General features: G+C 37.0%; 1 protein-coding gene across 3 annotated transcripts in view; it reads right to left on the bottom strand.

Annotated features, from left to right (window-relative positions):
- The window catches only part of THOC2 (THO complex subunit 2), a 54,218-nt gene that overhangs the window by 10,474 nt on the left and 31,467 nt on the right, over positions 1–12,277 (bottom strand). For 2 of the 3 annotated variants that reach the window (XM_074914775.1, XM_074914773.1), the window contains 13 exons: positions 11,318–11,435; positions 10,400–10,579; positions 9,639–9,803; positions 8,691–8,966; positions 8,133–8,274; positions 5,570–5,727; positions 4,128–4,256; positions 3,489–3,620; positions 3,223–3,407; positions 2,288–2,472; positions 1,888–1,990; positions 1,066–1,502; positions 818–876 (listed from right to left, as the gene is read on the bottom strand). In XM_074914775.1, coding sequence (XP_074770876.1) covers positions 818–876; positions 1,066–1,502; positions 1,888–1,990; positions 2,288–2,472; positions 3,223–3,407; positions 3,489–3,620; positions 4,128–4,256; positions 5,570–5,727; positions 8,133–8,274; positions 8,691–8,966; positions 9,639–9,803; positions 10,400–10,579; positions 11,318–11,435 — 2,269 coding nt within the window. Of the gene's footprint in view, positions 1–86; positions 877–1,065; positions 1,503–1,887; positions 1,991–2,287; positions 2,473–3,222; positions 3,408–3,488; positions 3,621–4,127; positions 4,257–5,569; positions 5,728–8,132; positions 8,275–8,690; positions 8,967–9,638; positions 9,804–10,399; positions 10,580–11,317; positions 11,436–12,277 lie in introns of all 3 variants that reach the window. The other variant, XR_012634333.1, reaches the window with a different exon arrangement.

Consider the following 12,277-nt stretch of genomic DNA (forward strand, 5'->3'; position numbering starts at 1 on the left):
TAAATGTTCAACGTACTGCAAATTCAAAGATTCCATGAACATAGATGGTTTAGAAATAAAATAAATATGGAGCAAGGAATGGCTACCCTGAGTCTTCAAGTAGGCTACGCCCATGGTTTTGTGCTGCGCTTGAATGCTTGGGGTTTCTCTTTGCTGGGTAGTAGGCTTGGTTGCCACATCTGGTTTTATCGTAACGCAGGGCTCAACATGGTGGGAACCCATTGGAAATAAACAAACCTCGAAGGGAAGGTACAACAGAAGCTGCATGCGCACTGAATATACACAACTACAGGAGAACTGATCACCAAGGAGACTTTAAAATGGAACTCCTTTCAAGACTCCTCCTTAGAAGGCACATATCGGTATGATGCTCATCAAGAAGCCTGATGAATTCAGAGGTATTGTACATCCCGTATCATCCAGGAATCTTCAGTGCTATAGATTCTTCAATAGAAGTGCAGAAAAATATGCTCCACTCTGCTGCAAAGACTCATTTGCTTGTAGCTACCATTGCACTCCAAAAAAACTGACTGCTTAAAACAATGAGGCACTTCTGTGTAAAAATTCTCTTGCAATTTCCAAACACTATTTACAAAATTTGTGCTAGGTCCTTGAAGCATTATTTTTGTTAATTAAAAATATTTTTATAGAAAAAAAAGATAGTCCGCCAATAAAGAAAAGGAATGCATTTTCTAATGCAACATAAAACCTCCAGTGGTTCCAGTGTATACTTGGCACAAAACTTGAAGGAAGTCGAAATTGGCATCCCAAACTCGTGAGCCTAACATGGGTGCTGCCTTCCTCAGGCTATACTAACCTTTACTGTTGAGGAATGTGACGGAGAAGAATGTGTATCAACTTTGCGGCGTTTTTGTTCTGAGGAAAGAAAAGAACAATAGCATTATTAAATACATGTAAAAGAGGATAATCTAATAATATGGCTTTCTGAAGTACCAAAATAATTTAAGCTAGAATTCAAGTTTTACCACTATGCAAATTTTGTTTATTTTAAGCTATCTTGATCCTCTTTATAAAAGTTTGCAGAAATCAAATATGCAAACTTACCCCTTTCAGATTCTGATGTTTCTGATCGGGGAACAGGTGACTTCAAGGACCCAGCTACTGGCACCTTTTCTCCTCCTTTAACATTTTCCTTGGATTTAATTTCCTTTGCTACATCTCTTTCTCTGGACGGCTCCTTTTCTCTCTCCTTTTCTGCAGTTGACTTTGTCTCAATGATGGTAACAACTGTCTTGGATTTTTCTTCTTTTGAAGCTTTTTCTTCTTTCTTGACTTTCTCCTTCTCTTTGTCAGATTTCGGTGTTTTCTCCTTGATCTCTCTTGCTTTGTCATCTTTGTTTGCCCGTTCTTCCTTTGGTTTATCTTTCCCATCCTTCCCAAGTGCCTTCATCTCTGGAGTGGCAGCTGGAGTCTTGTCTTTTTTTTCTTTGTCTTTTTCCTTCCCACTTTTTTCTTTATCCTCTTTCTCTTTAATAATTTTGCTGCAACAAAAGTTAAATGGCCAGTTAGGATGCATACAAAACCAACTCGTTTTATCACAGAACTTTTACTTCTGATGGTTTGATAGGACCTTCTGGAGCAGTCACTGTCAGATTTCAGATTTGCTGTCTCTACCAGAAAAGCAACAAGCAAACATTCTCATTTGTTTTATCTTTATTTAGCTAAAATGGAATGTGTTTAACAACAGTGTCAGATCACTATAGATGTATATTTTGCAAGAAATAATCTCATTTATTAAAATGTGAAGAAATAGAAACAATTTATAGGGAATCTGAAATGAAAAAAGAAAAGGCAGGTCAGTTCCAAGGGTAATTCTGTGGTTTAGAAGGAAGAAAACAGAGAATGTCACAGAGTAGTGTTTCTCACCTATTAGAAGCACTGTTTCCATTGCTTGTTGTCACCTTTGGTGTAGCATTGACAGCTTTATTAATAACTTTCACCACACCCAGAGACTTCTCCTTCAGTTTCTCTGTTTAAAAAGAAAGAACAGCTTTATTTCAACAAGTTAATATACATCCTACTGGTTAAAATAAAACAAGTACCTAAGCATATTCATGTAAGATCATGCATAGCTAACAGTTAAAATAAGTAATTAAATGCAGAACACCCTCTCCCAAAATCAACTACAAATAAAGAACACCCACTGACCCCATTTTGCCTCGCATTCAATTTTTTTGTGTTCACTTTAATAAGCCAAGTCTTGAGAGAGTAGTCTGTTATGTCAGAATTCTACTTAAAAATAAATAAGTAATAAGCATAGGTTTACCAGTCTCCTCAGTAGTGCCTTCTTCCAGTCTAACTGTATTTATTGTGAGAGATGTAGGCATCCCAGCACCACCTGGCCCATTTTGTACTGTTGCAGCTACAGCATTCCTGGCAGGTGGGTCTTTGTGGTGGAATTCATTTTCAGGTATCATGAAAGGCTTCCTACTTTTCAACTGCCCAGAATAGCTGCAAGTCGCACAGATTGTTAAACATGCACAAACATAAAGCAAAACATGGGTTGAATTTTAAATGAAGATCTAATCTAACAGTTCATCTGTTATTTATTTCACAGTTTTTCCCAACTGATATGCAGTTTCTTTCCCCTTTATCGATGAGCTCAAAAGGAAAAAAGAAAACAACAAACAAACAAACCACTAGACACAGATGCAGCTCTACCTCCACACCCTCTTCACCACCACCACACCACAAACAAACGCCTGCCAAACACACAGAAGAAACAGCTTACTTACGAAACTTAAAACTGTTAAGGCAACCTGAATTGCCTCTCAAGCATACGTGCATGATTCTGCATTCATCACAAAGATCTAAATAACAACTAAGCATTTTAGTTTAGCATATTAGAATTACATAAACTTCCAAAATTTAAGTGGTCTTCCATCAATAGCCCTTGGCTTTTCTTCATTTTACTCTCCTTCCCATCTACTTGCTGCTATACTATTTCTCTAAAATTAAGCTACACTCTTGTGAGTGGTAATCTTTACTATTTAAAGTGTTTTACTAGAGTCTTGTAAGAAAATTAGTGATCATCCAGCACAAAATGAAAGTTTTCATTCACACCGCCAGCCCTGAAATGCAGGATAGCGAAATCTTCTGTGATAAGGTAAGAATCAAATGTTAGGACTGTAACAGTTCCAAGTCTTTGAAAGCTTTTCATGATCCACTTTTAACCACTTTCTTAAAGTAAGGTGTTGTTACCCCATAGCCAATGCATATAGATCAGGTCTCTTCTCTTTCTCTTCCTGACATATCTTATGTACTCTTCTTTCCAAGGCTTGGCCCAGGTTCAGCACTTTTGGATACCATGGAAGGATTTTGGTCAGCACAATCAGGATATTTCTGATATGTGTATATTCGCCTGTTTCAAGGCAGTGCACAGAAGCCTAGAACATAAATGAAAGTTACTGAAGTTGGGTTTTTTTAAAGCTTCCAAAACCTTAAGTTTTTCCAGCATCTTTATTTACCTTAGTTAATTTATAGTGCCATTTGTGTACCACATGTCTAAAATTCTCATAATCCAATTGGTCAGCTTTATTTCCACCATCAAATCCAGTTGCCCGTAATATAGTTAGGAAGCCTGGATAGTTGCCACATTCCTACATGCGCATAAAAAAAAAAACCCCCACATTTTTCAGGAAGCATGAAAACAGTGATTCACAGAAGTTTATACAGTAACTGAAGCACTTTTTCACTAATTCTGCTAAAGACTAAAACACAATCACACTTTACAAGACTTAACCACTTTTTTTTAAAAAGCTTATTTATGTTGAATTGTGAGAGAAACAATTATTCATAATTTAAGTGGCTTTTGCAAGGAGCATTATGGGAGTTTCCATATGCTCCCTAAATTATCTGCAAGACAAACTATGAGAAAATCAGAAATGTAAGATTTTTTTGGCCAATATTATTTTTTGACACTATACAAAATTACTTATATTAAAACTACATAAGTTACAGAAACTCAATTCTAAGATTAAGCCACCAGAAAAATTCAGATCAGTGTTTTTAAATTTATTTCACTAAATCCACTTTTATTGGGCTGAATTACAAAAGTGGCCTTTATATATTCTCATGAGCAAACTCATTTTAATAACTTCACATACCTTTTCATATATGACTCTGTCACTGTGCCATCTAGTTACAGTCTCCAGCATACAGCATAAAAACCTGCCGTATCTACTAGCTTCATTTTCAGTGCAACTTGCAACTGTATATATAATATCAGAGAAAACCTGTGAAGAGCAGTAACAAAAAATTATGACTTTACTGAATTACAAAAAGAACAAGAACCAACAAGAATTCCAAATTTCTCTCACCTAAACCACTGTTAAGTTGGTCTCTAAATATAAAGGAGCTCTCAAAATATTCTCAGTTTCTTTTCAAGACCTTACTACCCAGTGGCTGGTCCTTCACACTTAGCCAGAACCTAAGCAATGCATATAGCTATATAGCTACTGCTGACACAGCTTTCCATAGTTAAAATCTTCATTGTCATATAACTTTTGTTTTCAAATTATTAATGTATTTGATCAGGTAAACACCTAGCCAAGCTGACGCAAAAGGATTTTTTTCCTGGCCTTGCACAGGTCCATCTGACAGAGCTCATGCAACTGGCTACTTTTTTCACCTAGAACATGGACTAGTTGAGTAAAGAATGCTCCTTTGGGCCCATGAAATCAAAGCAGATGCCTACTTCTAATGACCGAGCTCAAAGAAAACCAGACAACCTTAACTGAATGTTCACATGAAAGCAATTTTCACCATCATTTTTTAAAATGCAGCCCCATACACATCCTTTTAATCAAAGCTCATAGTCAAATCTCTTATAACTGTGCAGATGATGCACTGATTTAATAATCTGACTTCTTATAGCAGGAAGTGCCACAATGATTCTGATACCCTGGAACAGTCAGCTGCAAGATTCTTCCTTCTACATTCTCCACCTTTTTCCTCCACAGGATAAAAAGAATGGCTATACGAACGGCAAACAGCCTGAACAACTGCCTCCTCCAACTGTCCTGTTTGACCCAAGGAAGTCAGGCTGCTACTGCTATCACAACTACTCCGCATGTGACCATGGGAGCCCCTTCCGCTTCTCATCTCTCTCTCTCAGCAGTGATACAAATTAGTCCACTGTGTAGTACCATTTGTCAGGGTCAGAAGGGTCCTAAAGGGTGCTGCTTGTGAGGAGCAAGTATAGGAAGGTTGGTACTACAGCAGTGGTCGCACAGCGCTAAGATGGGAGAGTGAGATAAGGCCATAGAAAAGCAGACCATAGGAAGGTTGCAACTCCTATGACTGCTAAGGACTATGCTCTGAAATTCTTGTCTCATTAGGATAAATAGAAAACAAAAACTTGAAAATAAACCTTGACAGCTCTAGGAAAATTTGCTTTGTAGAATATGAAGCACAAAAGGGAACTTTTGATTGTCACAGATTCTGGAATTAAACATAGATAATGATTCTGTTTAGCTCTTTTGGGAGGCAGGGAGGATACTAAGTTATCATCATGAACATGCAAACACACACAGTTCTAGCTACTTACTCTGTCATAGCAGAGAAGCGTGGAGAAGTTGGGTGTTTTCTGTTGATGCACCAGTTCTACAAAGTGAGCACAATAAACTGCATCGATTGCCGAAAAAATGCATCGAGGAAATATACATAACTGCAAAAATTTTGTGATAGTCTCATTTTTGGTAGATTCTTCAAAAACACAGAGGTTGGGAGGAAAAAAAAAAAAGGGAAAAAAGTTAATGGGTTAACACTCAACTGCTCTCTTCCCAAGAAGTCCAGTATCACACATCCATATTCTTGAGTTTGTACATTAGGCTGCATGTATTCCAGACATATCTTTGGCACTGCTCAGAAAAAGTCAAAATAGGCTTAACTTTGAGGATGGGGGAAGGGTAGGAGGGTGGTTGCAGCAAATCTTTAGTGGGAAAGTTCTTCTATTACACAATGGGGGAAAAAACAGGTTCAGAAAAAACTTTGGTAAACCTCTCCAAACGCTCAAATTCTGCACATTAGCAAAAAGGAACACCATCTGCTATTTCTCTAGAACACCTGTTCTCTCCTTTCTAGATAGCGTTGACTTTCAGCTTGGTATCCTTAGAAATGGAAGAACATGCTGGCTATATACAATCCCTCAACAATCATTTTGCCAATCAACCAAACAATTATAGGAATTTAAATAGAGGAACAGTTTTCAGTAAACCACCATCCCAATACACACACTATTTGTGAAAGTTTCATTCCATCACTGAGTAAAGGACTGCACTGTATGCTCAACGATTACCCATTCCATTTGACCAACCAGTGGTTGGTCAACAAAACAGCCAAACACATACCTAAACTGGTCCCATGGCAGCACCTGTCCAGTTAACAAGGAACATAAAAACAAGCTGGAAGGGATGTACAGCACAAAAGGTAGAAAGAAAATAAACATAAGGATGAAAGCGCAGAACTGAAGACTGCAAATGGATGCCTTCAGAGGAAGAACATTCAGGATCCTCATGAAGGTAACTGGTGGTTTTGCACTGGGATTCTTGCACAGGCTGCAGGGCACAAGTCTAAGATCCAGAATTTACTTGCTTTGATTCTGTGATGCTCACAGAATAAAACCTGTTCTAGAAAGGACTGTCAGCTTTTACTTAACTAAAAATTTTGTGATGGTTTTATTTTAGTATCCACCCCTCAAAGTATAACAAGCCTTTACTGCTTAACCCCCAAAACCACAAAAACCAAGCCAAGAGAATCACAGCTCATAAGCTCATAGAACAATCCAGAGTGTGTTTTACTTCAGAAATGTAAAAGAAAAGCAAGCAGCCAATCAGAATTGCCAATTTTTGATTGTTCAAACTACCAGTCTACTGACAAAATTAACCTAAATATTAATATTTTAAAAATAGTAATAAAAAATTCTACTCAGTGGATGTGCTGTTCGATTTCCTCATGTAGCACAATTACAGATAATTTCTTTTAACAGGAAAACTGCCAAAAAAGTTAACTTTGTCTCTGGATGCAATGCTGGGAAACTTCTTGCAGCTGAAGGCTAAGCAATCAAGAGCCAACAATAAGCTATTCCCTGTACTTGACAAATGCCCGTATTATCAAGAGTACAAGTTTATATATAAATCATATCTACACAAATTGTCTTCTACACACTTTTGGGTCCTTCCTTAAGCAGACAAATTTATCCATCAGCTCTAGACCAAGCTGCAGTCAGGTACCAATTTTTCAACCAGCAATTTCATGTAGCTCATTAGCTGTCTGTACCGGTACAATTAAATATTTGTACGGAATAACCTTTCTTGATTTAAATGTCAGTGTTGCTTCATTAAACCAGCTGGCTGTATCTTACATGAGTTGGACAATAAAAGGCTTTTCCACTGGATTATGCTAGGCTCCTTGGGAAGACGAACAACTACTTCCAGTTACAAACTGGAAGTTCTTCCAGAGAAGAAAACTGACCAGAGAAAAACATTTCAGATTAACCGTACTAGTAGAATTGACAATCAGCATGAAGTATTACAGAAGATTTGTCAGAGAAAAAAGTTTGTTCTGCCTCCTGCATATCTGCCACATGAACCATTTTGCATGCTGTTTCCTTTCGTGGTGCTGTCAGGCTGGCACAATACTTATGTTGTCATTGGAACAGGGTTTATGTTACTGCTCCAATACTGGCATATCGCTCCTAATCACAGGACTCAAAGGAAGTTAACTCAAATCACTCATTGAGAATTCACATGTCCATTTCTTACAATGTAGCAATTATCCTAACTTCGCAGCATTCTAACTGCAGTAAGTGCAAGCCATCTTGCAATTACAACAATCAGTCAATATCTTATTTTCTAAATTAGTGTAATATTTAAAAGGTCTTGACATTGCAAGAAACAAACAAAACATCTCCCTGAAAACCAAGTACTTGGCATTTGCAGCCAAGACATACTACATTCTAATTAAAAGTCTACCTTGCTAACAAACCTCAAAATATAAAGAGATCAAATTTTAAAATCAACATTGAGAGTACTAGTGCAGGCTGAACTTTTAGTTCTGGAGACAGTGATAACTACAAAAACATCCAGAGTGTTTCCCCTACACACACTTACTTGCCAGAAGCCAGTTATCCTTCTCTAGTTTCAGTCTCTGTAGAACCCTCTGCACATGCTCCAACTGCTTCTTCTCCTCTTCAAGGAGCTTGTCCTGAAGAGCTGTGCAACGTTCTTTTTCTTTTTTCTTTTTATTTGGAGGCTATAAAATGTCAGTGCAACTCAATATTATGCTAACACTTGCTATACATAGAACAATTAAATTCCTCATAATGCTAAAGAATACTTGAAAAGCATTTTATTTCACTAAATATTCTGCTCTAGTAATCAACTGATTTTATGAACACTGGTTGACTAGAATTAAGACAAAAGTGAACAGCTACACCACAGATGCAAGTGTCAGACTGCTATCTGAAACAGATTTAGTGAAGTCACTGGTACTTTTAATAGGGGAATTATAAGGAAGAGTCAGTCAAAATTACATGAATGTGACAAATCTGAAAATATGAAACAGGTGAAAAAACCTCCCAGATACAAATAACCTTAATATACAGCTTTATGAAAAAGTCTTTAAAGGTTAGAAAGTTTAAACTGGACTGTAGAATTATATAAACATACCATTTCTTGATTGTCATCTATGGCTTTCATCTGGACTTTGAGTTTATTGACTTCTCTGTCATAGCTACTATGTGGGACGGCAAGGTCATACATTGTCAAAGACCAGAATGTAGCATAAAACTGAGGACTGATGTCATCCCAAACCTTGGGAAGGTGCAGAGAAATCACAGCATCATGAACAGGAGCCATCACCAGCTCACATGATGTAATGTATTTGTGAACTTTGTGCTGCTGTTTATTCCCCTTCTCAGCTTTCTTTAGTTCATCATACTTTGACTGTGGATAAATAAAATGAAAAATTTGTAATCTTTGTACACAAACAATATAATTTAACTTCTACAATATAACTTAAATTTCCTCCAAAACCCTACTACATAACAAACACTTGCACACGTGAAGTATCATTTATGCACATAAAGTGCTGAAGAACATCTTCCAGAACTTTTAGTATACATACATATTGGATTAATTTATACGTATTCACTGATGCTGCTACCTGTTATAGTAACATGCTATACTACATCGAGTAAAAATTGCTCTTAACATTTCAGATGCAGGGAAAAATTGATTCTGACACTTCCTGAGATACCATACCTTCTGGCAGCTGCAACATTTTCCTCCACAGCAAAAATCCATCTAAAACAACTGCAGAACTTACACATTTGGGGGAACAGGGAAGGAGAGAACTCCTACTGATCACCCAAATCATCAGAAGAGATGACTTCATTAGTCACAACTTCTGTCAGTTGTGTGAAAGCTGACGCACGAACCATATTTTCTATGAAGATAAAAGATAACCTGTTCCAGCCCACAGCTTCTCTTTCTACCTCTACTCATAACGCTTCTGCAAGTTTTATTTAGCTAAAACTTTGCAGGAACCTAACACATATATTGATAACATGCAGTGTAGCAGCATTAACAGCAGGCACATAGAAGAGTTCTACTTACTGAAATATGGTGTGCATACATGGGTCTTGAGAGGAAAAATGCAGCATCGTGAGGTGTGTGAAACTCATTACAGAGAACGTCAATAGAAGGCACTCGCTTAATGTAATCCTCTGTGCTTAGATTGGATGCTAAAAACCCACCAAATTGTACCAGGGTGTCATGGCACTACATGTAAAAAATAAAAAAAGTCAGCAAACAGTATGATTTCATTCAAAAGTGAAGTTAGGAAGAGCTTGAAAGCTTTCTTTTTTTTGTTTGTTTTTAAAATGTTAACACCACATAGTACAGCAAGAATTTTCTCATGGCGGAAGACACTACATCTTCCATGCAACATAATTCTGTCATTCAATGCTGACTCAACCCTATCAGAAGTGCTTCCCCCCCCACTCCAAAAAAAACACCCTGTAAAAGCCGGCAGAACTGTAAGAGCATTCTGTTCTATCAGAGTTAAATGAAACTAGTTTCTATTGCTTGTTTTTTTAAAGAAGAGAGTTCCTCTTAACAAAGTAAGATCAGAAAAACATCATTGCTGACTTAAGAAATAACTTTTCATGATAGTGGATATTTTAATCTTTCACTCAAAAGTTACTTGTCAATATAATACACATTGACTACACCCATATATTTTAATAATTGCAACTTATTTTGAAAATTCTTATATATTCATATTTATTGTGCTGAATTCTTATATATTGTGCTGATACACTGGAAGTTACCAGAGGAAAGGAGGGGTTCTTATAAATTCAAGTGTTTTTACTTGCCTGATCGTACAGTTTTCCCACCAGCTTCAGATGTTTTTCCCCTCCCTCTTGAAAGATCACACCATTTCTCTGTTGAGCCATAAGCAGGCACAGTGGAAGGGCAAGATCATGGTCCAATAATGCATCTTTCAATCTCTGAGAAGATTTTTTTGTATTCCTGATTTGGCCAAAGTATCCACCCTGCATAACACAGAAAATGTTACCCAAATTTGGAAACCGTGTATTACAAATGGAAACCATGTGTGCTTCTGACTGCAAAAATACTGATGAATTAATGTCAAGACAGTTTCCTGTTCATCAATAAACCTCTTTGGTTCCTGTACTGCAATGTATGTAAGGATCAGAAACTGGTCTTGCATGCTATTAATTAGTCTTTTACAGAGTAACCAAAAAGTGACATTTCAGCTCAGCCATCATGACACTGCATTTTAGACCTAGGTCTCTTCTCTGTTCAGTACAGGAATTTTAGATTTTAGTTCCAAATACAGCTATTCAACTCCCTAGACAGTTCAGTCTAGGTCAGACTCAGCTAGGTCTTTGATGCCAAGGATGCAACAGTTTTAACAGTTAAAATGGTTTAAGATGTTACTCCACTCAGCAGGGAGCTGCTACCCCCAGAGCAGGACTTGTACAACATGCAAGCTCACTGGCTGCTATAATCCACAGGTCTGTCATATAACACTGGATAACGAAGGCTGCTTTTGTTGACGAGAGATGTTGTGAAGCCCAACAATTAAGGCTCATATATAGACTGTCTTGGCTGCCTGTCTGCAAGGCTTGTAAGTGCAGTGGAGTGGGAAGCTTGCTGATGAAAGCGGTAACACCCTCCCCAGCTATGCTGCCAAGATTTCATGAATCAGAGTCTTTAGAACCACCATTAATAAGCAATAGCTATTATTAAATTTAACATGAACACACCTCAGCTTTCAGTTGCTCTCCACCAGTCATGGCTTCCAATTGTTCCATTGTCATTTCTTCTGTAATTTCTATCCCTGCCATTTTCTGTACTACCTCTTTTAAAATAAGCAGATCAAAGCTGCACAGAAAACAGAAAAGTGGAGTAAACCCAAGAAAATTTGTTTAAGAAGTGGAAGCTCAGACATTCAATACACAGTACAAAGCAACATTATGATGGACATTGAAACAAATAACATCTTAATTCTTTTTTTGAAGAAACTAGTATGCCGAGTGCATAAGGATTTCTTTATTGCAAATAAAAAGTTAGCATTTAAAAGCAACGCAGGCATTCAACAGCTGTATTTCAGAACCTCTTCACAACAATTTCATTGTTTTTGAAAATAAGTGTGGTGCTATTAGCTTTTAAGTATCAACAAATTAATAGAATTTTATTGCTCCCTTTTGTTTACATACTACATACTGTATCTGTACAGTTGAACATGGAATAGTTTCAATTTTATTAAAAATTTCTAGAATAGTACATGGCTTTAGAAATTTACTGGCAAAATTAGTCTGGAGAGATGAAACATGGAAAACATTTTATACTTAAAAGAGAATATACAAAACACCCCAATGATTATCCCATCCAGAGACTAGGCTTTACTTCCTGCCCTGAATTCTCTATATGCAATGACTTTTCCTCAACAGAAGTAAATTGTACCATGGATCATTCAAATCAGCAATGTTTTCCAGTAGCTTCTGAAATTTGTGACCTACTTATAATGTGTTGATCCATGCCATCCAAAACTAAGTTTCACATTTAAATAATTCACATTGTTCATATTTATATTTTGGTGGGGTTTTGTATTTATTTTTGTTTATGCTTTTCCGACCGTAAGTATGTTTTCTCTCTAGGAACTATGCAACCGTAACATATACTCCAATTCAATTACTTGAATACTGAAGTCCTATGAAACTGGT

The sequence above is a fragment of the Athene noctua genome, chromosome 11 (genome assembly GCF_965140245.1).
Source record: "Athene noctua chromosome 11, bAthNoc1.hap1.1, whole genome shotgun sequence".
In the NCBI taxonomy this organism is placed as follows: domain Eukaryota; kingdom Metazoa; phylum Chordata; class Aves; order Strigiformes; family Strigidae; genus Athene; species Athene noctua.